Here is a 26,168-nt window from a genome sequence, read left to right as displayed (position 1 = left end):
CTCCTCCTCCTCCTCCTCCTCCTCCTCTTCCTCCTCCTCCTCCTCTTCTTCTCCTTCTCCTCCTTCTTATTCTCCTCCTCCTTCTTCTCCTTCTCCTCCTCCTTCTCTTCCTCCTTCTCTTTCTCCTCCTTCTCCTTCTCTTTCTCCTCCTTCTCCTCTTTCTCCTCTTTCTCCTCCTCCTCCTCCTCCTCTTCTTTTTCTCCTCATTCTCCTCCATCTCCTCCTCCTCCTCCTCCTCCTCCTCCTCCTCCTCCTCCTCCTCCTTCTTCTTCTTCTTCTTCTTCTTCTTCTTCTTCTTCTTCTTCTTCTTCTTCTTCTTCTTCTTCTTCTTCTTCTTCTTCTTCTTCTTCTCCTCATTCTCCTCCATCTTCTCCTTCTTCTCCTCCTCTTACTCCTCCTCCTCCTCCTTCTTCTCCTCTTCCTCCTCCTCTTCCTCTTCTTCTTTTTCTCCTCGTCCTCCTCCTTTTTCCTCCTTCTCCTTCCTCCTCCTCCTCCTCCCAGTCCTCCTTCTTCATCTTCTTGCTTTGCTTTGTTTTTGGGCTCAGTGAATCATATGGGGTGCCAGTATTGAACCTGGCCAGCCACTTGCAAGGCAAACACCCTGCCTGCTGTACTGCTGCTCTGACCCCCAAGTTAATGGTTTCTTTGTGCAGGTTTTGGTTATTACACATTAAAATTAACCCTTTATGAAGAAAAGCAGAGTTAAGGCAAGAGCATAATGAGTTCAAATTTTGTTCTGTTGTTTTAAAGTGTTCATGAAACATTCAAATCAAGATGTGCAGAAGCAGTTTAACTAGTAACTATAAAACTCAGGAGAAGTCAAGGTGAGAGACTCAGAAGTCATTAGCATTTACCTGGGCTTTGACAGGTATGCATGAAACTACATGTTGGAACAGAAGACAGGAAGGCCAGATAATTTTTAAAAACCTTCTTATGGGTTCCTTATTTATATATGCATATGCCTTCTGATTGGTCAATCCCACAAAGCATCATTTACATAGGTTATAACCCATCAGACAGACAGCAGAAATGGCCAAGGAAGGTAGGGAGATAGTGATACATACAAACTCAGGCCACTGTCTACAGGGGTTTCTTGTGGTTGGGGTTGTTGCTATTGATATTGGGGTCATCACAAAAAAACACACTATGGCCATTAGTGTCAGTCTGTAGAGATGCGTTAATGTACCCTATAAATAAAGAGCTTTAGTGCTGAAGACATCCATTGCCAGTGTGTTACTTTCACTCACCATCTACAAAAACCTGAGCTTCAGATAGAGAAGAGAGCACCAAATAAAGGGTGTTGTGAAGACCCTCCCAGGGTGGGAGAGACATGCTAAAAGTGGTCTATAGACCAAACATGACTGCCACTCAATGCCTCTCTGGCAAAACACAGTACCCAAAAGAAGAGAGAGAGAACAGGGAGGAATGCCCTGCCACAGCGGCAGGGTGGGACGGGGGGTGGGGGGGAGGATGGGGGATGGGAGGGATGCTAGGACCCGTGGTGGGGGAGGATGGGCACTAGTGGAGGGATGGGTACTTGATCATTGTATAACTGAAACCCAAGCACAAAAATTTATTAGTCTATAAGTGTACTTCATGGTGTTTCACTAATAAAAAAAATGATAAAAAAAAAAAAAACCTGAGCTTATCAGATCTGCTGCAACACTACCTTGGAAGAACACAGATGTTTCTTGACTTATGGTGAGGATGTATCCCAATATGCCTAGCATAAGTTGAAAATTCTTAAGTTAAAATCGCATTTAAGGGCCAGAGAGATAGCACAAAAGGCTGAATGCATGTTTTGCATGCAAGAGCTCTAGATTTAATATCCAGCACCACATGGTTCCCTGAGCACCTGAAAGGTGTGACCCCTGATCCTGTGCCAGGAATAGCTCCTGAGCACTCCGTGTAGACACACCCTTCTCCACACATACACAGAAAGAGATGCATTTAATACACCTAAATTACCAAACATCATAATACAGCCCCACCTTAAATGTATATTAGTCTACAGTTGGAGGCAAAACAACATAAAGCCTATTTTCTAACAAAGGGTTGACTCCTTTGTGTAATTTATCCTTGACGAGGACCAGTGTCCCTCTGACAGCATCCCTGACAGGGGCACAGCTCAGTGCTTATTGCCAGTAACACAGAGTATATTTTATTGCATGTCAGCATCCCTGGGGAAAGATTAAAATTCAAATTTTGAAAGATGGTTTTTACTGAATGTATTGCTTGTGTAACATCATAAAATTTTTTTAAAAAATCATTAATTTGGCTGTTTAGTCGAAGAGTGTCTATGTAGAAACTGCCTGTGAAACATTAACATTTAAATGGCAGATAGAGGAAACAGGGAAGGGATAGAAAGAACACAGTCAAGAGAGGAGGAACAGAATCAAAAAAATCAAGAGGGAATTTTTGAGATTGTCTCGATATTTCAAAATATGAGTTTAATCGGAAGTAGTTAATATTCCACAGCAGGGTTATTCAATACTCAAAGAACTTGCAATGTTTTATACATGTGTTTAAAGGTTGAGAAAATAAATTAGAACTCCATAATTCACACTTAATGCTAAAACTTTCATCTACTAGAAAGTTGGAAAGACAGTTGGGATTTTTTTCCAGCACCTCAAGTCATTATGAATTCTATTGTTGTCCTGGTCAATTGTGAAATTGCTGATAAGTGGAAATTTAATTAATCTCTGGCTAAACTAAGCTTTACTCCAAATGAGAGATGGGCTCATTAGCAGATGCAAGGAAGAGGTATCTAGGTTCCAGATCAGGCTAAGAAGCCAACTGGTCCAAAGACACAAACTCATAAGAAAAAGTCAGAAACTCTTTTAAATTATGTTTCTAGTGGGTCCTTGTTGATCCTTTCTTTCCATGATTTGCCTATTATTTGCTATACTTTCTCCTACTTCTGTGTGTTTGTGAGCCTTGTTTGTCATCTAGAAGAAAGCTTAGAGAAGAAATCAGTATCACAGTAGGTATCCTAATACACAAAGAATGGCAATGCTATCAAAAACATGCACGTGTTTCAAGTGCTTGCAATAACTATCTAAAAGTTTAAATATGAGTTCTTAATGTTCTAACTGACACTTGAAATAGAAAAATCCAATAAATACCAAAGAGGTGGGTTTATAAACTTGTTTTTAAGCTGAACTTTCCCAAAGAGAAATCCTTTTGACTTCAGGGACTTACTAAATGATGCTCTAGGCACGAGACTGAATGGATTAATTGTGTATGTTCTCTGGGTTCTGACTAAGGCAGTTTAAGCCTGAAAGTTGTGCCTCTCAGTTCTGTTACTGTCATAGTTAAATATAAGGAACAGACTATGTAGAAGTGTTAATTATAGGATTGTTTTCCCTAGATGGCCACGTTCTGGCACTGCTATGATCACCAATGGTCTGGCAAAAGCCAAGCGCTTTTCTCTGATGTCAGGACAGTCAATATAGAATAACTCCCCACTTGTGCTTGCTGGGTGAGATTTCTGGATTAAAGAAGGCATATGCTGAATGATACAGCTCCTGATGAGAAGGGAAAGGAAAGACATTGGAAAAAGGAAAGGGGTTATCTGAATTGGGGGCTCAGAACTTCTTACTGTCCCCTTGCACTTTCTATAGGATAGTAGGTGGTTGTGACCTTTTTTTCCTTCATAAAAATCATTTTGAATTGGGACTATTCATCCTCCTCCTCCTCATCGTCATCACTGTCATCATTGTTGTCTTCATCAGAATCACCATCATCGTCACCATCATCATCACCTTCCTCATCATTATCATCCTCTTCATCCTCTTCATCATCATTGTCATCATCTTCTGTATTTATTTTTCCTGAAAGCACATCCTCAATCCAGTCTTCCAGCTCCTCAGCAGTGGGCAGGTCATCATCGTCTGAAATCTCCATCCAGACACTGTCCGCCTGCAATGAGGGCCAGAACAAGCAAGAGGGGATGAGAGTAGAGGAGTGACTAAAGCATGAAAGATGAACCACACCACAAGTAACCGTGCTAAGTGGGTTCCCACTGGCTTATACATATCAGAAATGTGTGCACCATGTTTCAGAATATCTGTCTGTGCAGTAGAGCAGAGAATATGTGTGTATATATATGTATATCTGTATGTTATATATGTATACATATATGTATATATACATATACATATATATGTATATATATACACATATACACACACATATATGGAATTTCTGGGAAGATATAAGTGGAATGATTACAGTGATTCCTTCTGAAGATCAGGAATTGGAAAATACTTGTGATTTTTTTACTTTATACTATTACTTGGCTCTTAAAATATGTTAACCAGCAAATATTTAAAATTATTATTAATACTGACTTAAATATAAAAATTACTGCATACTTCCCCAGGTGATTGAGTATCTAAAACAGGGTAAATTGATATGTCTATCTGGCCCCTATTTATAAGATCTTCCACATATTAATTATGGTTCTCTCTGATCCTGTCTTTTTGCCTATGATTTGCCCATTATTTTGTTGTGTTTCCACCTTCCCATTGTGTGGTATGGGGGGAAATGACATGGGGAGTGTGGGTCATCCTATGTCTGGACTAAGGTCTCAGGTCCTGCCAATCCATCTCAGTGTTCTTCCTCATGTCAGTACCATTATGACGAAAACCTCTGCGCCCACCTAATTGTATACCTTCCTTTCCTCTGGATGTTAGGAAACTGCCCTCACAGGGTGAGTCACTGCCTCCTCACTCGCCATGGAATGTGAGCTTCAGCTGTGGGCTTCCTTGAGTAATTAAGACCTTGCTGGTTTTGGTGGGAAAACACAGGGATTTTAGTTGGGTAGAAAGTTCTTGATAGTCACTGAACTTATGATGGCCTCATAAGCAAGAAAATATGCTGCTGACAGGTGATAGAGATTTGGTTGGACCACACAGGCAAGTTTCCTGAGCTTGGTGGGGCCAGAGGTCCTGTAAATTTGATAGGAGGTCAGATTCCTATATAAGACCTGAGGGTTCAGGCTCAGAAAACAACAGACTGAGTACAGGTGAGCAAGCTTTCCTGGGGGATACTCACGTCTGTCACATTAACCACCCCAATCTGCGGCTTGAAGAGGTCGATCTTAAAAGTCTGTTCCCAGTAGGCAATAAGCTAGAGCAATGATAAAAAGTCAGATTAGAGAATAGGCAGAGGAATCCTTTGTTCAGTCACTTCTTTGCAACTGGACCCACCAGCCAGCCTATAAGAGAAACTAGGTCCCCACTTGTCAGAAGTCTACAAAACAATCATAGACACTTAGGAAATTGAGCACTTGGTCCCAGGACTCAAACCCTTTAAATAAGCACGGGAGCAAAAAACATCATAGCATAAACTATAAAACCATTTACAAATGAAAGCTTCCACAGCTGTAAGGAAGATTATTACAGATATGGTTCAAAGTTGATCCCCTTAATTACTTGTGAGTCTTTGAGAATTTACATTTGATAAAAGAGCCATTTCCCTCCAATTTTCCTTCAATGTCCCACTGTAACTTCACTTACCTTGGACTGTCTGCTACATAAGATGTCAGGGAAATGCCTCAGTTGGCATGCAAATAAGTAAAGGGCTTTTTCATTCAGCCAGGTTTGGATTCGATGTGGACTCTTCTTTTACTGGGGCAGAACTGAAGGGGTAAGGGGCTAAGGTATTGGGTAACATTGGTCTAGTCCTTTCTCCTCCACCACAAAGATCTTAGGTTTACTGAGTAACACCCATCATAGTGTTCCTCAGAATTCATTTCCTCATAATTCATCTTTAATTTCTCCTTTGTGTTCTGCTTTCCCTATCTGTTAATCACTCATTTCCCCTAATCAGAACCTGTGATTTATAAAGTCAGATTCTTCAGAGATCTCTGGATTTTGTATCTGTAAGTAAAATATTTCTTTTCTCTTTCCTTTATGTCCTTTACAGTTTACTTTAGAGCAATGTCCTTTTTGTATGGACACAGGAAGACAGTTAATGCTATGGTTTTGTAAGTTGGGAGTTAATTGGCTCCAAATAATATTTACTCTTGGGCATCTGTCATATTTGCTTAACTTAAGCCTCGGTTGCCATTAGTTCCTAGCACCCCAAAAGGAGGGTCCTGACAAAGGGATTGGATGGACCCAGGGCAAGCTGTGAGCTACCCTGGCATCAAAAAGGGACAAACAGTCTAAGCGTCATGAAACTTATAATAAGTTAAGAGCACAGTCATGGACAAATTCTGTCATGACCCAAAGAGAAGTGACTGGACAAAGACCTTACTGGGGTTAGGAAGGACTAATCTGGCCTGAGGACTGTAGTCTGGGATCTATAGAAAGATGTCCCCTGGAAAGCTACCCTATAAGCTTGATACATCTCTTACGATTTTCATATAAAATTACTAGAAAGATTATTAAGAAATAAATTTAAGATGACCATTTAAATGGATACGGACTAAGGAAAGGAGAAATACTCCCTTAGATGAAATTCTACCCTTGAATGATCTCCTATCAGGATAGAACTTTGTCTTAGAAAAAACTTCCCCAGACTGAAACGTTTTACATATGTTGGCTGTGATATCTCACCTATGTGTCTTTGCTACCCCCAATCCTTGGTGATTGTTCTCTATAACTGAGGCTGTAAGACTGGGCATGGGGAGACTAGCGTGGGGAAAATTAAGAGACTGGAATGAGAGAGGAATGTGAGTCTGGAATGGAGATGGAGATTGGAATGAACAGCGACTGAATCAAGGAGCTTGTTGGCCCTGTTCCTTCCTTCATGCATCCATTGGCAGCAGCTGTCAGCCAGGGTGGGGAGGGACTCCTGACTGAATGCATGTAGTGTGTACCCACACATTTGAACGCACACTAAGGGACTAAGGAAATGTAGCTTCTCAATGGTAGAAAGTCTCCCAGGCAACGATAAAATCTGATGGGAGCTAGGGAGCCAGAAACTTGGAAATCAAAACATGTAAAGACTTTTCCTTTGCCAGGAGAACAAGGCAAGCATATAGAACAGATCAGAACTAAAAAATCATTTGCAAGTTTGCACAACAAAAGGATCCAGGTAAACAAGAAATACAACCAAGTAAAGCCTATAGCTCTATGAAACTATGGCTATACTACATACAAAGGTACAGTCTAGGGTCTTACACAGCCATGCCTTTGTTAAAATGGCTTCGAAGAAAGACATTGGTGAAATGAAAATTTCTGCTTTGAATCACCCATCCTCTGTGTTGGACTGGATTTCAGTACCTTGGCTCACTAAAGCCTCTCAATTTTGTTCATTTACTCAGAGTGTATTGATTGTAACCTATGCAACTGATGGTGATTTTTAAATTGATGATGATGATGATATAAAAGCTGGAGTCAGCATTCACAACCTATTGATAACTAAATTTGTCTTGATTATGGGCAGTTAGCTTTCACTTAAAGTCTACAGATGAATAAACCAAGATTGGGTGTCACACAGACGTGGGTTGGAATATCACTTCTGCTACTTACGTCATTGCCCTTCGTCTTTACCTGTGTGTGATGGGGATCTAGCAGCCTCGACTCCATGAGTGGGAGAGAGAGATGATTCAGACACAGCAATTACTGCGGTTCCAGGTACATGTTAGAACACATTAGCTATATTCATTCTAATTGCCACTGGGTTTGTGCATGGGGCAACATCTGTTTGTTCTTTATAAAACTAATCTCAGGACTAGAGAGATATTACAGCACATAAGGTGCTGGCCTTACAGACAGCCAACAGGGTTCTATCCGCAGCACTCCATCTGGTCTCCTGGAATATCCTGGAATATCCACCAGGAATATCCCTGAGTGCAGAGCCAGGAGTAAGCCTTGAGCACAGCTGGATGTGGTTCAAAAAAGAAAGCAAACAAACAAAACAATATCCCCAAACTAAGTATAGTCAAGACTTCTTGACCTTGGGTAGTTAATATTAGCAAGGGTTTAGAATTTAAGGTTTCTGTAATTTCTAAAATTCGGATTTTGGGCTACAGCTGGCAGTACTCAGGGTTTACTCCTGGCTTTACACTCAGGGATCACTCCTCGCAATGTTCAGGGACCATATCACGACGATCACAACCATCCTGTTGTTCGTCGATTGCCTGGAGCAAGCCCCAGTAACGTCTCCTTCATCCTAGCCCTGAGATCAAAGCTCATTCAGGGTTAGGAGAATGAGACCCATCATTGTTACTGGTATATGGCATATTGGGTATGCCACGGGGAGTTTGCCAGACTCTGTCGTGTGGGCAGGTTACATTCAGTAGCCTGCCAGTTTGTCCAAAGTAAGAATGAGATAATAAGATGTCATAATAAGATGTCACGCAGCCGCGAATGTGGCCACGCGGTTCCGTGAGCTGGGTTTTATAGTCTCTGGGTCTTGGCCGTTGATGGGATTACATGGCGCCAGGGGGCCAGTTGGTGGGTGTGACCCCTGCCTACTGGAATATGGAAAATCTGGGTGGAGGATGCTCAGCCCCGATCCGAGCAGGCTTGGAGATCTCAGGCCCAGAACCCGCATGCCTTTGTTCCTCTGCCGGTACCTTCATGCGTGTGGAGAGTGGTCTCAGCATGGTGGTGGTTGGCAATGTTCAGAGACCATATGGTACAGGGAATTGCACCCGAGTTGGCTGTGCCCTAGTTATTATACTATGTCTCTGGCTCCTTATACTATGGCTCTGGTTCCTAAGGTTCTTGAACTTGAAATAAGGACAAGAGACTGCAAAGTGCAAAGACCAGGAAAGATATGATGATCAGCACTGACCGATCCTCTGCTCCTTCTCCCTAGAAAGTTCTCAGCTCTGTGCAAAATGTTCATGTCTGGGTATTATCACTTAGCAACTCTGGTTGCCTCAGAATAATATTCTTTTCCCAGAAAACGCAAGCAATTTGGGCAAGAGTGAGCAATGGGACAAGTGAAGCTTGGAGCTGCTGGCAGAGAATTTCACCCTGTTCCCTTGAGAGGGCACTGTTCCCTCCTGTTCTCAACTGAGTGACAACATTAAGTTCAACACCAGTTCCAGCGTGGCTCAGAGGCCTTTCTCCACAGTAGTTGGAAGTGGCCACTGGGTGGCTGCCTGCTTCCCCTAATTCACTCCCTCCTTCCGGTGTCAGAGGCCCACGCCAAACACAAATATGGACTGTACAGGTACTCAATGGCCCCATTGGAGCAGCTCACCAGAGGGAAGTCGTCTGGGTCGATCCACACGATGCTCAGGTCAGGGTTGTCAGTGTTATCACGGGCCACCTGTTTCAGGATCTCCAGGAACTCGTAGCCATCTGCAGCAGGATTCAAGAAGGCTGAGTGAGCCCTGCCCAGACCTGGCTTCCCTCATGGAGAGAAGCAGTACAGTTTCTCTACCAGAGCATCTTAGGCCCCTTGGAGCATACCCTTAATTACAGGATTATTCTATGAAATGAGTCAGCTAAGAACTGCAGCCACAAAGCAGCTTACTCAAAGGCAACAATAAAAGTTTTTTTTTAATTTTTATTAGTGAGACATCATGAGGTACAGTTGTAGACTTACAAATTGTTGTGCTTGGGTTTCAATTATACAATGATGAAATACCCATCCCTCCGCCAGTGCCCATTTCCCACCACCATGGATCCCAGTATCCCTCCCACCCCACATCACCCCCATTCCACCCTGCCTCTGTGGCAGGGCATTCCCTTTTGTTCTCTCTCTCTTATTGGGTGTTGTAGTTTGCAAAGTTTTGAATACAGAGGTCTACAGCTCAGAGGGAAAGCATCGTCTGCTAATATGCATGTGAAACAAAGCAGTGTTGAGAGTAGAAAGCAGAGGAGCCGCCCTGGTCCTTGCATCTCAATGCCAGACTTCGAAAACTGACTATCAGTTCACCTTGGAGCTGGCCATCTCCCTTGCTATACCTGTCCAACACGTGTAGCTTGACCCTATGGTTAATGCTAACCTGACCTTTTGAAAACCTTCAAACACAGTGAACTTCTGTTCTGTTGTTCTGTTTTGGGGGCAACAGCTAGCAGTGCACAGGCATGACTCCCAGCACAGTTCTTCAGGCCTGAGTGCAGACTTTGCACAAAGAAAGCCGTGGGTGAGCCCATAAGTGAGCTTCTGACTTGAACTTGGTTTCTGAGTTTTGGGATAGTGGAACTTCCCTTCTCCTAGTAAGCCTTCATTGCCCAGGGCAGAGGTGACTCAGTAAAAAAGAGACACACCCTTTTGTGAGCTTCAAGAACACAGAAACTTTTTTAACTTAAAATGTCTAAATTATGGACCAGAGTGGGGCCAGAGAGATAGTACAGCAGGCAGGGCATTTGCCTTACACATGGATGAGCCGGGTCCACATCCTGTTGTCCCGTATGGTGGTTCCCTGAGCTTATCAGAAGTTATTACTGAGTGCAGAGACAGGAGTAACCCCTGAAGATTGTTGGATGTGCCTCCGCCCTCCCCATAAACCCCCAAATCAATCAATCTTGGGCCAGAGTGATTGGAGCTGGCCAGGCATCAGTCCCTAGAACCATGGATAGTCCCCAGTTCTAGGATGACCACAGAGTCAGGAGCAAACCTTGAGCAGAGCCAGTGTAACCAAAAAAACAAAAAGAGCCCAAATCAAAACAAAACAAGTACAAATGCTGAAGGAGGAGGAGTGAAAAACATATGACATAAATGAGTATTCTAGAGGGCCGTTAGAGAGAAGCAGAGACCCATATGTCTAGGGTCTCTCTAGACAGCAAAGCTCTGTGCCCTGTCTAGCTGGTGCAGTGGAATTTACACCCTACAGGTCACTCATGAACTGCCAATGGGTCCATCACTGCAACTGCCCTTTCATGGGAAAGGCTTTCTTCGAATGAGGAAGGGGGGGATCCCCAACCTGGGCCCTTCCCTGGGCCTTGCCTCTCTAGGACTGACCTATCTGTTTGGTTGCTGATGGCTCTTAGTATAGACTTTCTTAACACTCCCTCCTTTCTCACAGATTCCCAGAAAAACACACATTATTCTTCCTGGTTCTGTTTGGAGTAGGTGAAGTGATTGTTCATGCAGCTAATTCCCACTGAATCAGCAGCCTGACAGACATGGGAGACAGATGGGTAAGCTGCTTTCAACTTCATTATCATGTGGGACTGAGTGGAAGTGGAGGGGGGCAGGGGTGGGGGCTCTTATTCCTGCTGCCTGTAGGTGTGACTGAGAAGATCAAATTCCTCTATCGTGCTTCTGGATGCTGACATCTGGACAAGATAAGTGTCCCTCACTGCACATGCCACTGTTTCATAGGAAGGGAGAGTACTCTCTGGCATCTCGGTTTATGGGGACCATAAATAGACCACCGAGGCAGCAGCTTTTCCCCTCTTCCCCACCCCCCAGACAACTTCAGCCACTCCTTTATGCAGCAGAGACAAAAGGGCTGGAAAAAGATAAGGGGGTGGGGTGTGTGAATTGATAGTACGGGGTAGGGCACTCACTTTGCAGATAGCTGCCCAGACTCAATCCCTGGGACTTACATGATCCCCTGAACTCCACCATGAATGATCCCTGTGCACAGAGCCAGAAGAAAGCCCTGAGCACTATAGGATGTAGTCCCCAAAATAAAAATATAAGCAAACAAACAACAACAACAACAAAAAACAGATGAAGTTTGAAGTCGCTAGTACTCTGGGAGAGACCCAGCCAGGTAGAAATTACCCAAAAGGGGAAATGCCACAACACAGACCCAAATTCAAATGCAGAGCAAATGAGCTGTAAGTCAGCACCAGGGAAGCACCAGGCTGTCCCAGGACAAGCGCCAAGAAGGGGAGGGCTGTCAACAGAACCAAAGCAGAGTGCCCAGGGAAATGTGTCATCTTTGGATGAAAATGCATAATGCTTGGGTTGACACAAAGGAATGCTGCAGAAACCTTTTCACATCACATTCCAGAGTGGGCTCAGAAAGTAAGACTGAAGGGAAAAGCATTCTGCAAAAAGTAACACTAGTTGTACTTTCTAATTTATTAAAAAGAGAAATCAGCTTTGTCACTGAATGCCTATTTCTTTAAATATAATTTTATTGGAGGGGGTGTGGTTGAACTATACTCTGGGTTGACTCCTGGCCTCTGTGCTCAGGGGTCACTTCTGGCAGGACTCAGGGGATCGTATGTGTTTCAGGTACTGACCCAGGGATCAGGCATATGCCAGGCAAGTACCTTAACCCTTGTTCAATCTCTCTGACCCTGAGAACCTATTTCTTCCTTCGAGGAACCAGGAGAAGATATAGTACAGCAGTTAGGGCTCAAGCTAGGCATGGACCCAGCCTGTGCTTAACCCTTGCCACCATATGGCCTCCTGAGCACCACAGGGCCTGAGCGATCCCCAACAACATAGGCCAAAACAACCCTGTCACTAGTTGGCCAGGGCTGCTGGCAGGACCCTGAGATCCCTGAGGCTCCTTGAGGGTTCCCTCACTTCCCAGAAAAGAATCCCTGTTAGGATTCTATGTTTCTGTGTCTATGGAAGGGCAAGGAAAACGAACAAAAACATACATGCACAGAATAAATTAACAAATGAAGGCTGATATTAAAGCTGGAAAAGTTGCATCCAACCCTAAAGACAACTTTCAGCCTTTAGGGACAATGATTTCAATCATGAGCACAATCCCTGGATCTTTGCAAGAACAGAACGTGTCAGTTCTCCAGCAAAGCAGTGTAGCATGGTTCTCCATCCAACACAGCCCCTTGGACAAACCAGCAAGGTCCAAATGCTGGTTCTTTACTCTCTCAGTTTCTTATCTGGTAATTATAGTAGCTACATCATAAGGTGGATGGAATGTAAGTATGAGATTTATCTCCAAAGCACTGGGACTGTTCTGGAGAGAGACACTCCCCTATTTTCCTATCATCTGATAATCTTCCATCTGGATTCATCTGCTCACACACATATGTTTGTTAAGGGCATTGGCCAAGGTGGGGTAACGACAGCCTTGGTCCCATGTAGTAGAGAAGGGATGCTAACAGGAAGTAATACCAGAGTGAGAATGTCTTGGGTGTTTTCTTCCTGGCTTTGTTCCTGATCTTGTGATCCAAATCTGTGCACTCATGAGACCATCTCCAGCGAGAGAGACGCAAGGCTTAACTCTATTCTTTGAAAGTCATCAAGCTAACTGTACTACTTCTGATACAAAATTCACAATTGCCCTACATTCTCCTCCCTTTATTGATCTGCCTTGAGGGTTTACCCGCTAGAAAATATTTCTCTTCTGGGAAAGTTATTTAGTTGTGTGAGACCAACTAAACAGGTCTCACGTATATTCAGTTGCTGAAGTTACAAGCAATTTCCTCTGAGGGAAAGCTTTCATTTCTCTGTAAAACTGGTATATAACCTAGGAAAGGGATCCATCGCGGTGGACCCTTCCTTCTCACCAAGAAGAAAGGTATAGGGACTGTATTTTCATTTTATTTTTGTTTTAGGGCCATGTCTTGACGTGTTCAGGCTCTACACTCAGGAATCACTCCTGGCAGTGCTTGGGAGACGACGTAGGATGCCAGAGATCGAACTCGGGTCTGCTGCATGCAAGGCAAGCACCCTATCTGCTGTACTATAGCTCTGGCCTGAGGGACCATATTTATTTTTACAATTCCATGTTAAGCAAACGACAAGTCCACAAATGGAATTCCACAAATGAATGAGAATAAATAAATGGACATATCATTTTTTTCAGTGAGAAGCTGAACTTAGAAAGTGTGACTCAGAAGTTGCTCTCAGGAAGACTCCTCCGTGGGGCTGGGGACAGAGCTTCTAGTGGTGCCCCAGGCTGGGGCCCAGCAGTGAATGCAGGGCACAGTGGGATGGGACAGCAGTTGCCTTGCAGGTGTGTTCTACGGCACAGAAAACAGAACAGGTATTTATGGGTTTGAAATGATCTAACCATGGAAACGAAAGGTCTACTCACTGAGAAGCACCATTCCCCCAATCAGAAGGGATTACCAACACCCCAAAATGCTGGCGAGTGAATTCCGTACCAGTGTATCTCTTTTCTGTGCCACTTCCTTTTTCTTCTCTCCTCCCCTTCTCCTGCCAGCTCTCCCTGTCCCTGGGTAGCCCTGCTTTCCTGACCTGTGCCTGCTGGTTACCCTTTCCGTCTTGTTTCACCTGGGCATTCCTCTCGAGATCCTCCTGTCCATCAACCCTCCACACAGTTTCTGTCTCTATCTCATCCTTCCCGACGGGGGCAAGTTCCTGAGTGCCAGTGGCTTGAAGGCCGGGACACAGTCGTGTGTGGGCAGGGGCTGCCCCTGTCCCCTGACTAAGGTTTCATCCCTGTGTCAAACCTCAGGGAGTCCAAGTGCAGTATTGCCAAGAAATACATCAAGGTCTGAGAACCTGACCAGGCAGAGAGTACCCCCAACCCAGCAGGGCTGCTTGGTCACCCCCGGTCAGAACAGGGGGGCAGTGTGAGAAGCCCTAGAAGGGCACTTGAGACCTGGGAACACTTTCCCCCCTCGCTGCTCTGTCGTCCCCTTGCCTGAGGGTCACAGAACTGACGAGCATGTGGCATCGTGGGGGAGAGCAGGAGGGGATGGCTATGGGTCTTGACTGCCTGGGTTTACGACCCCAATCTGCCATCGGTTAGCTAGGTGACTCAGGATGTGACTGAACTTCTCTGAACTTTCATTTCCTCATCAGAGAAGAAGGTAATGAGAGAAAGAACCTCCCAAACAGAGAGGGTGGGGCCCAGAAACACACTGATATTTGCTAGGTGCTTGGAACAAGGTTTTGTGTTTGGTACACAGCAAAGGTTCAGTCTGAAAAGTCAGACTTAACTGCCCAGCTCCCATCAGCGGTGCTGGTGTTGGAGACACTCATTGGCTGAGTTGGTTCTCAGGAGGTTGGGTCAGAACAGGGCTTGGTGATGACCTTCTGAAAGGCACGCCTGCATGGCTGCACAGAGACACAGCCTTTCTGAGCAGTTCTGGCTTCCCGGGCAAGCCTACCGGTCCTGGACACCATCACCCAGCAGGCACTGGTGCACACACGCCAGTTTGCAAGCCTCTGTGAGGTGTTCTAAAAGAGACACAGGCACATCTGGGGCGGCAGGTGACATCCATTCATTTCCAGACCTGTTGGGCAGCTGCTCTTGAGGTATTTATAGCACCGAGGCTGAGAGGAGGTGCTGGGGAGAAGCCAGAATCAAGTCAGAACCAGCACACAAGGTGAGGGCAGGGCCTGTGTGCTGTAGGGGTCTGAGCACTGCAGGGGTGTGTGAGCTGCAGGGGTGTGAGTTGCAGGGTGTGAGCTGAGAATGTGAGCTGCAGAGGTGTGAGTGCTGCAGGAGTGTTAGCACTGCAGAGATATATGAGTTGGAGGGTGTATGAGCTTCCAGGGTGTGTGAGCTACAGGGGTGTGGGCACTGCAGGGGGGTGTGAGCTTCAGGGGTGTGTGAGTTGCAGGGGTGTGAGCACTGCAGCGGTGTGAGCTGTAGGAGTGTGAGCTGCGGGTGTGAGCTTGTGGGTGTGAGCTCCTGAAGTGTGGAGCACTGCAGGGGTGTGAGCACTGTAGGAGTGTGAGCTGCAGGAGTGTGAGCTGCAGGTGTGAGCTGTAGAGTGTCAGCACTGCAGGGGTGAGATGTGAGAATGCAGGGACCTGCTTCATTTCCCCCCACCCCCGGGAGTGCAGAGGGGGCCTCTGCAGGCTTCTACCCCTTCCTCCCCGGGAATGAGCCTGGAGTGAGGGAGCCACTACGATGTCAGTCCTTGGGGACCCAGGTCTCTGCTGAGACTGCAGGAAGACGCAGGGTCTCCATCTGTGTCCCTATGTGTCAGGGGAGACGTGGGCTTTCCTCCTGAAGGCTCACAGGTGCGGTTGACACTGCTGGCATCACCTCCCTTCTCCTTTCTCCAGCCGTGCTGCCCTCTGCCTGCTCAGAGCTCAGCCTGCCAGGGGCTGTGTGGTCCACCACGGAGCTCAGAGAGGCCACCAACCATCCAGTTTGTGCCTCAGGCTCCCTCCGCCTTCTCGGGTCTTGCTGGTACCAGGGGATAAGGTGGAGGGTAGCTGGGACCTGGCAGCCTTCCGCTCAGGTCCAGCAGACAGCTCCCGGCCCTATCCTCTGCTGAAGTGGGGTAACCCAGGCCCTCCCTCGGGCTGGTAGCACACAGGAAACCATCGTCATCAGCATGAATTGGAAGTCTACTGGGATTTGAATCTTGGTTTCCGTACAACCAGTGGTTTAGTAGAGCTGTTTTTTGTTGTTTTTGTTTTTTGTTTTGACCTCCAAGATCTGCTATTTTTCCTCCTATTTGGAGGATGACGGTCATACAATCCTGGCAGGAGCCTCGGGCCAAGATCATTTCCACACAGCTGTGGCACAGTCCTCCGGGCTCCAAGAGGGCTTTCCTGGATGCGGTGAGCATCCCCTGGGTCAGGACAGCATGCAGCAGGAGTGAAAGCACCGTGGAACCGCTGTCTGGGCTGGAATGGAATTCCTAATCTGCAGTCAGGCCTCAGCCATGTGACACATCACTGACCCACATAATGACTGGCCAGATGTATCTTCAGGCCATTCCCCTGAATAGCTTTCTCTCTTCCCAGCCAGGAGCCACTCTGGCCCTTCCTCCTTTCTGGTGGGATCAAAAAAAAAAAAGATGCGTGCAGCTCCTCCCCCATTCCCCTAACCTCAGAGCACTTCTCCAGCTTCACCACAACAAGCCCCAGCTTGGATCCTCCCAGGAAGGCAGAGCTTTGGGCCCAGGGATATTTGTGCAGGGAGGAGGTGGAAGGAGTTTCAGGGACTTGATTCATTACCGCAACAATCTAACAATCTCCGTCAAACTGGTTCCTGCAACTACTTGGAAGCCTCTTTGTTCCATTGTTCCTGAGCGCCAGACAGGCCTCCTCAAAATCTTGGAAGGGCAGGTGAGGGGGGTGGGGAATGAGTCCCCTGGAGCCTGGCCAGTTTACTGCTGAGGATGACAATTTCATCTCTGCCCATGCAACACCTGGGACTTGATTCTGTTTGATTGCGGCTTGTAAATCTTGGGAAACTGGCTTCTTTTGCTTCTTGCTTCCCCTGGGGGTACAGAAGGGTGACCTCTGGAAATCTAAGTAAAGGGTCTGGAAGTACACTGGTATTACCTTACTTGTTTTGTTTTTGGACAAGGACTAGCTATAGTGAATTGTTCTCCCTGAATAACTTTGTGAGTCAATGATAGGGAAATGGCGATTTCCACAAGCATTCAAAGAGAAGTTCACTGAGAAGAATGGGGAATGCTCAGTTACTTTAGAACTTAAACTTGGCTGTGATGCAATGAAATATTACTTGGGCCTTAAAAAGGAAGAAAGCACAGATGCATGCTTACAGGTCAGACGAAACTTGAAAACATTCAAGATGAAAAAACCTGATGCAAAAGGTCATGCGGTACATGATTCCATTTACCTAAAGTCTACACGAGGGGAATTTATAGACCCAGAAAGTAGATTTGTTGTGTCTAGGATGTGGGGAGACAGGGCTGGAGATGACTACTGGGTGATTCAGGTTTCTTACTTTCAGATATGTAAATATTTTGGATACTGGTGATATTTGCACACCTCTGTGAATGTACTAAAACCCATAAAATTCCACACTGAAAAACAAATGCTAGAATTTGTGGATTATAGCGTATTAAAAATATATTTAAAAAATTGGATTTCTGTCTGTAAGAATCCATAGAGGAGCGAGAGAAATAGCACAAGGAGTAAGGCTCTTGCCTTGCATGCAGCTAATAGGGTTCAATCCCTGATATCATATATAGTTCCCCAGCACTTCCAGGAATATCACTGGGTGTGGCCACAAAAAAACAAAGAATAAAGATAAGAAACTATGGAGGCTGAAAATATAATAATTTATAATAATTTGTTAGTTGATGTGACAGTAAATGATTATATCTTAATATTGGCCAGCCATCAGCCTATCTCCATAACTGACATTTACTGAAGACCAACTGTGTGTCAGGCCCATGCAAGAACCAGGTGGGCAAGAGACCTGTGCTTCCTTTATGAGTCGCCATACTTGCTGTGCTCTCTCAGAAAGTTGTACTTCTCAGAATCTGTTTCTGATCTGTCTGCATACATGGGAAAGTGGTTGAAGTCCCCAGAAAATATCACCTACTTCTCCACTACCTGCAGCTGCATTCCCCTAATCCACTGGCACATCTGAACTTGCCTCAGAGCTCTGAGAGTTTAAAGTTCCTGAAAGTCTTGTTCTGGTCAGCTCAATGGAGTGCTGGAAGGGATAGCTTCCCTTACCGCCACATGGGAACCCCTGCCGGCCCCTGTCAGCTTAAGGTCTGACTGTTTATCCAATTTACAGGAAATTCCCTGACTTCTCTGGTCACATCTGAATTATTCCATATCTCCCTCGCCCCGACACAACTCTGCACAATCTCCACTTGCATACTCCTTTTGATGACCTTCTATTTCACAAAACCTTGCCAAAGGGACCCAGAATTCTATCATCTAGGAACACAAACTTTTTCTGCATTCCTCTCCCAGGAATGTTAAAAAAGGTAAAAGGTAAAGGCCCTCCCGTTGATCGTCGATTTGCTCGAGCGGGCCCAGTAACGTCTCCATTGGAGACTTTGTTGTTACTGTGTCTGGCATATCGAATACTCTCGGTAGCTTGCCGGGCTCTCCGAGAGGGGCGGAGGAATCGAACTCGGGTCGGCCATGTTGGCCGCTTGTAAGGCGAACGCCCTACCTGCTGTGCTATCGCTCCAGCCCAGGAATGTTAATGGGAGCAAAATCAGAAAAAAAAAAGCTGTGCAGGTTCCAATATAAGACATTTATAGAGTCACTTTGCACTTTGGAAACAAACTGCTTGTTCTGTCCAGTTCTATTTGGGGGATGCTTTCTATTAGGATTCCTCAATACAGATGATATTTGTAAAATATCGTAAAGCCAAAGACGACATTGATATTTCAAGGTATGATTAGGAGTTATATAGATTAAATCACAGTATTAGTAAATAAGCTAGTATAAACAAAAGTTCACACACACACACACACACACACACACACACACACACACACCATGTCCTGAAAAAGTAGGATGTTTTTATGCCCTCCCCAGTCTTCAGTGCTTCTTCTTGGTTATATCAGTGGGGTATCTGGTTTTGGCATCTTTCAGATGCATGAACAATGGATAATGGTTCCTGACCTATCAGGTGACCACAAGGGGGCGTGGGATATCTTGCAGTTGCTGCCAAGGTAACCACAAAAGGTAAGGTGGAGTCATTTCTTGCTTCAGAGATTCAAAAGCAGATTGGGAATGTCCTACCTGGATCACTCCTTTCAGCAAAGGCCACTATGTGGATCCCGTTCAAATCGTCTTCCTGTGAAAGGAAAAAATCAAAGGTCACACTCCCAGCTGCAAGGGAGTGCAGCCAGCCTGAATGGACACAGGAGGAAGAGGATGGTGGGCAGGGCCACACAGAGCGACACTCACAGGAGAAAATGGAATGCTGGTAGGCAGCTGGGAGGGAACATGGCATTTGATAAATGAGTCTGTGAGACAGGAAAACAGTAAGAACACACCAGACATTAAGGTCGGTCCAGGAGAGTGCAGTGAAAGACAATGAAGAAGCTCATCATGAGCTCTAGGGACCCTGAAAGTAGCCCAGCTAATACAAGGGGTTGTTCCACTGCCCAAGAATATCCGCGATGCATCCATGCATCCACTTACTTTAAAAGACCCCCCCTCCCCGGCCCAAGTAGTGATGGAGGCGGGCATGGAGGCAGAGCAATTCTCCTGCTCTTCTTGCTGACCTGAAGCTTCAGTTCTTGGTCCTGGGCACACGGATCAGGAGGTGATGTGGTCCCCTGGGTCACACCCTGTGTGTAGAAGGGCCTTACACTGACCCAGGAAGAATGCTGTCAATCCACTAGCATTCTATATTGTTCTGTGTCTCCCAGAACAGTCTGTGCTCTACCTCTTAGAGCTCTCTCCCATGCCCAGGGATGCACCCAATGATGGGAACTTCTGAATCTTGCTCACAGATCAGGAAATCTAGCAGGGAGGAAGTAAACTAGGTCATGGGTGCGTTGTGCTCTCACACAAACAAGGTGCTCTATGCCAACCCTTCCCCTTGAAGACACAGATGTTGCCGTGGAAGGTGGGGGCGTCACTTGCAGGTGGTTCTCCAGTTGGGTGTGGAAGGTCTCCTCTCTGGAACCCAATAAGGCTCTAAAAGCATATGTATGGGGCCAGAGTGATAGTAGAGCAGGTAGGGTGCTTGCCTTGCACACAGCTGACCCAAGGGCACTTGCCTTGCACACAACTGATCCAAGTTCAATCCCCAGTATCCCATATGATCCCCTGAGCACCGCCAGGAATAATTTCTGAGTGCAGAGCCAGGAGTAACCCCTGGATGTGGCCCCATACAAACAGAAAACATGTGTCTATAAGGAGGGTTCCAGGGGCTCAGGAAAGTCACAGGCAAGGGGTATCCCAAGTTTCTATGTCCTAGGCACCATGGATCACTTGCTCACATCTTTGCTTTGAATTTTCCTGAGGAAGGAGGATTGAGAATTTGGAAGGGCTTCTTTCTGCTAGTAGAAACATGGTCCTCAGAAGACTTGGAGAGGCTGGAATGTGAGAACAAAGCACCCAGGACAAAGCTTGGCTATTGCTGATGAGAGAGGGAGGCTTTGGGTCTCCTGAATGTCGTGGCAGAATCATTCTATGGGAAAGAAAACGGCAGGCAACTCAACTGCTCTTGATCCCTGTTTCCATTTCAATTGATTTTAATGCTGGTGCAATCCTATCTAAATGCTAATTTCTTCCCCCTTTTGAGTTTGGAAGGGACAAAACCCTCCCAAAATTCTAGCAGAGATTAAATGGAAAATATTATTTTAGAAAAAAAAACAAGAGTGGGCATCGCCTCCATCCAATTCACCAAGGAATTGAATTTCGCGTGTGTGTGTGCACGTGCATGCATGTGCACACACATAGGTGAGCAGGTTCATTACACAAACCCGACAATCAGCATAAGGGCTGTCTGTGGTCTGACTGTTGGACTTTCACTGTTATCGCCAAGCAGACTATGGGCGTCAGTTCTCATTAGGTGGCCCGTGCCGCTGTCTCCTGACATCAGCAGGAAATGCGAGGCATCAACTCCGAAACAAGCTTCATTTCTGGGTGCCCTTCGAGAATGTACTTGGGAATTGGTTTTAGAATTAAGAATCCATATTCATTTTCTGAAAGGCAGCTCCACACTCTGGCTGTCACTCTATGGAGCTGAGATGGTCCCTGGATCAAGTGCCCTGACTAGGGAAGAGCCTCTTGTTTGGGAGTGGGGAGGGGGGGGGTGTCCAAGATTCATCTCACCTGCCTCAATGCCTGCGGTTTTCAGGAATAAACACACAAAGTCCCCATCTCCAGTCCATACACCAGGACCCCTCAGAAACTTTTAGTGTGCAGTGCCCAGAGAGCTTCCCAGAGCTGAGCCCACTACCTTTATTGCTACACCACCTATTTATTCTTTACATCTCTGTTGCCTAGGAAATAATCTTGTTAATTGCAGGATCTTCCTTTTTAGCTGGTGGAAGGGATTTTTGCCTTACCCAAACAAGGACTACAATGAAAACAATCATTGCTGCAACTTGTCCTTTTTGAACCAGTACTTTGTAAGTGCAATATTTCTTCTAAACCTCAAATGACAATTTCTCTTTTTTTTTCTTATCTTCTTTATTTTTTTTTCTTCTCTTGGGTCACACCAGCAATGCTCAGGTGTTACTCCTGGCTCTGCACTCAGGAATTACCCCTTGTGGTACATGGGGAACCACACAGGATGCTCAGGATCAAACCCAGGTTGACCACATGCAAGGCAAGTGTCCTACTTGCTATACTATCCTTCCAGCCCTAAGCAAATGACTGTTATCCCTATTTCCTACTTAACAATTATTGCTAGTGATGTGTTAAGGGCGCAAAGTTAGGACAGGTTCAGATTTGAGCCTGTTCTGCTGGACTCCAAAACCCAAGCCCACTTTCTCACCAAAGAGGAGTCAGGGTCGACCATGGAGGGCTAGGTGGTACTGAGGACACTTACTGTCCCAAAGTCCCTTAACTGGCTAAAAGCTACCTCTCCCTCGAGAACTCAATTATAAACCTCTCTCCTGGAGCAAGCTAATTGCCTCTTCACAGACAGGAATTGTCCCAAAATGATCATAACTCCCATCTACTCTCTGAAGGGCCCATTTATCTTTTCTAAAAGTCACTTGTTTCTTGTTTCCCTCAGTGCTTCACCCCAGTAAGAGTCCCTATTTTAGTCCTTACTTTGGTCCTGAGTTCCTATTTTGGTATGTGAATGCCCAGGAATTAGTGGGTCCTGGGGGCTTTTTCTCATGCTAATCTGCCTGCCATGAAATTCAGGCTTTCGGGGGTATGGTGCCCCCAGCAGGTCAATCTGTACCTGTGAGGCGAGTGCATCAGCAGCCTGATGACACCTTCAGACTTCCAGATACCCCAAAATTGCTGCTGTGCCTTTGGCCAAATTCCAAAAACTTGGGGCAAAGTTTATCAAGAAAGTAAATGGCCAAAAGTTAGGTATGTGGGAGACACACCCACAAACCACCTCCGGCTCAGCTATATAATTGGAGGCATGGCCTCTCTGGTTCCTGATTGAACTGCTTAACGGCCATGATCCCAGAGACTCAGAAACAAATCTCGAAACCCAGCGCCTTTTGGCAGAAATGCGTCCAATCCCTGCAGTAGGTTACCGGTGCTGGGCTAACCCAGGTGGGAATAGGTTTTGTGCCTTGGCCTGTTCCCCCTGGCGGCCCGGTGGCCGCCATTCTCCAGGGGCCACTGGACAATCAGGTTTGGGCCTGCAGTGAAGAGACATTTTGGGTCTCACAGGATGGGGGTGGAGCCGGTCCTGTCCTCCCCGTCCCAATGAGACCCCAAGTCATCGCCCACGAACGGCCTCTCTGGCTCCTGATCAAGCTGCTTAACGGCCATGATCCCAGAGACTCAAACAAATCTCAAAATCCAGCGGCTTTTGGCATAATGCATCCGGAACCCGCAGTAGGTTACTGTCGCTGGGCCACCCCAGGGAGGAAAGGGTGTTATCCCTCCACCTGCTTCCCCCAGGCAGCTCGATGGCCGCCATCCTCCAGAGGCCACTGGACAGTCAGGTTTGGGCCCGCAGTGACGAGACATTTTGGGCCTCACAGGATGGGGGTTGAGCCGGTCCTGTCCTCCTCACCCCAACGAGACCCCAAGTCATCGCCCACGAACAGCCTTTCTGGCTCCTGATAAAGCTGCTTAATAGCCTTGATCCCAGAGACTCAGGAGCAAATCTCGGAACCCAGCAGGTTTGGGCAGAAATCCCTCCAGATTTAAGTGTTAAAATTTTGGAATTTCAAAATCGCACGGTCACTACTGCAGCCACGCGACATCATATGTTATTCATAACCAGCAATAGAGAGCAAATTGTCTACTGTTGCCTTTTCAGCAGATCTGAGTGTTGGGGTAAAATCTCAAATAATAATGGTGGGTCTGGTGTTAAAATATTGAATGTGATCAAAGTAGAGAGAGAGTAATGTGGAAATCATCTGCCCGACAGGTAGGGGGAGGGTCTGGGATGGGGGTATACTGGGTTGTTGGGGGTGGAGAATGGGCACTGGTGAAGGTATAGGTGTTTCATTGTATGACCGAGACTTAAACCCAAAAGCTTTGTAACTGCTCTCACGGTGATTCAATAAATAAAATTCTAAAAAATAAAAAAAAGTAAGGTGGAGTTCATACACAATTCAATCAGCTAAGCAGTGGCTTAATAAATAGCAGTACTCCTACGTTAAAAAAAATTCAGGCTTTCAGTCCTACATGTCTTGAGAGGACAGAGGAAACTTTTCCTCTAGACATCACCCACAGTGGCAGAATGGATGGTCCATTACCAGATTCATCTGCAGAGTCTGGACACTGGCTTTTAAGTGGAAATAAACTAGAAGGATCCTTCCTATTAAATGATTGCAGAGCAACAGAGATGTGGGCATTGCTGAGTAATGTATTGTCCATCCCGAACACCACGTGTGTTCCTCTGCCCTGAGCAGTATGCACGTGGGCTGAGGGTTTGCACTATGAGATGTTCGCAGCTCCCCAGACCTGAATGCCCAAGGACAGGATATCACTGCACATTTTTATGATCTCCATTTGTAGCACAATATAACAGTTCTTTTTTTACTTCTTAAGATGTTTTAAAAAAGGGAATTATGCAATAAAAAAATCTTACACTTAAGAAAATTGCAAGATGTTTCAATTTTGTCAGAGCAACACCGGTCACAGTGACATAGTGTACTTCGCTTCCTTCAGTCTCTCTTGAATGCTTTCTCTCTGGTGGATTGAGAGGTGCAAAGGGGAAATGGTGTTAAAACTATCAAAGTCCCTGGTGCAAAGCAAAAGATGCAAAGATGCAAAGAAAATAAAATGTTAAAGCTAACCAAACTCCTAGGGGCTCAGCTGGCTGCTCCTTGCCACCTTTTGGAGTTACCTTTTGGAGTTCAGGCTACTGCAAGAGAGAAAAGATTCTTTTAGACTCCCAGACTTCTTTCTAGACTTCAGACTGATGACTGGTCAGACTGGGTAGCTGGCTGCCCCTCCTCATCCTCACCATGGTTGGATACTCTAAATTTTACAAATGCACAGCTACCTGATTTATGGGGAATATTTTATTACTGTGTGTATTCAGGGGAGAAGGGCTGGACCACACCTGGGGTGCTCAGGGCTTACTCCTGGGTCTGTGCTCAGGAATCACTCCTGACAATGCTTGGGGAGGCATACAGGCCAATAGGATCAACCCTGGCTAGCTGTGTACAAGGCAAGCGCCCTACCCACTGGACTCTCTCTCTGGTTTCCTATGTACCATTTTTTAGTAATCACACTCTTCACTTCCTATGATTTCCTACCTTAAAAACCTGCACAGTTGGGGAGTTACCTTAGACCAAACTAGCTTTCCTATCTTAATAAAATATTTTGTAATGCCTAGGAATGCAGGTGTTAAAGACATCTACATTCATTAACTGGTCACTTAACCCAATATTTGTGGTTTGATTAGCTGTGACCTAGTGGCCCAGGAGACTTTTGGTAGTGGCTATGCTTGTATGAGGAGGGAACCAGGGAAGTGGTTCCCCAGAGATCTTTCTGAAATATTGATATCTTCTGCTATTTGTTAGTTTTAGGGCCACACCTGGGATGCTTTCGGGATACTCCTGCCTTGGTGTGCAGGAGCTGCTCCTGGTTCTTTTTTTTTTTTTTGCTTTTTGGGTCACACCCCCCGATGCACAGGGGTTACTCCTGGCTCTGCACTCAGGAGTCACTCCTGGCGGTGCTCACGGGACCATATGGGATGCTGGGAATCAAACCCAGGTTGGTCGCGTGCAAGGCAAACGCCCTGCCCGCTGTGCTATCTCTCCAGCCCCGCTGCTCCTGGTTCTGCTCTAGGGACCATGCAGTGGCCGGAATCAAACCCAGGACAGTCTATTGAGTCATCTCCTTAGCCCTTCTCTATTTTTTTCAAGGATGCAAAATAAAAAAAAAAAATCCTTGAAAGTTTGTCCTAGCGCCTTCTCTAGAAAGAGACTAAATTTGGCCAGGCTTGATGAGGATTTCCAGGGCCGTTCTATGGTGATTTCATGGTAGGGGACTGGAAAGGAATAAACCAGTATAGCTGTTCTATTTTCTACCTGGTGAGATTCAATATATAGTCTTGCCCCGATAAGAAAACAAAATATAATCTGTAGCACTATAGCACTGTCCTCCCGTTGTTCACCAGTAACGTCTCTATTGTGAGACATGTTACTGTGTTTGGCATATAGAATATGTCACAGGTAGCTTGCCAGACTTTGCCGTACGGGCGAGATACTCTCGGTAGCTTGCCAGGCTCTCTGAGAGGGGCAGAGGAATCAAACCCAGCTCAGCCGGGTTGGTGGCGCATGAGGCAAATGCCCTACCGCTGTGCTATCTGCTCCAGCCCTAATGTTGTGAAAAATATGAGTCCTCACTATTAATTTATATTATAGCAAAGGGTTGTAACTTATACATTATGTGAAAAGAAAGCAAAAAATTAATTCTGATGAAACCAGAGAGCAAACTTTCTTTCTGAAGCTCTGCTTTGGATCTGGCTGGAGAAAGCCTCCCTGCAGGGCAGAGTTCAGAGGACAGGACACAGGCTGGTTGCCTCTGGAAAGTGACGGTCCTGA

General features: G+C 45.9%; 1 protein-coding gene across 1 annotated transcript in view; it reads right to left on the bottom strand.

Moving 5' to 3' along the window:
- Positions 1-2,431: 2,431 nt before the first annotated feature.
- CASQ2 (calsequestrin 2) overlaps positions 2,432-26,168 on the bottom strand; it is an 80,851-nt gene continuing 57,114 nt past the window's right edge. Inside the window, exons 8-11 of the mRNA XM_056139151.1 lie at positions 19,249-19,303; positions 9,169-9,269; positions 5,059-5,133; positions 2,432-3,921 (exon numbers count right to left, since the gene is read on the bottom strand). Of these exons, the coding sequence (XP_055995126.1) occupies positions 3,679-3,921; positions 5,059-5,133; positions 9,169-9,269; positions 19,249-19,303 (474 nt within the window). The 3' untranslated portion in view covers positions 2,432-3,678. The remainder of the gene's footprint in view (positions 3,922-5,058; positions 5,134-9,168; positions 9,270-19,248; positions 19,304-26,168) is intronic.

The sequence above is a fragment of the Sorex fumeus genome, unplaced genomic scaffold (assembly GCF_029834395.1).
Source record: "Sorex fumeus unplaced genomic scaffold, SorFum_2.1 ptg000131l, whole genome shotgun sequence".
NCBI lineage: Eukaryota > Metazoa > Chordata > Mammalia > Eulipotyphla > Soricidae > Sorex > Sorex fumeus.
The sequence above is the reverse complement of the archived record's forward strand: the minus strand, read 5'-3'. Positions and strand labels throughout refer to the sequence as shown.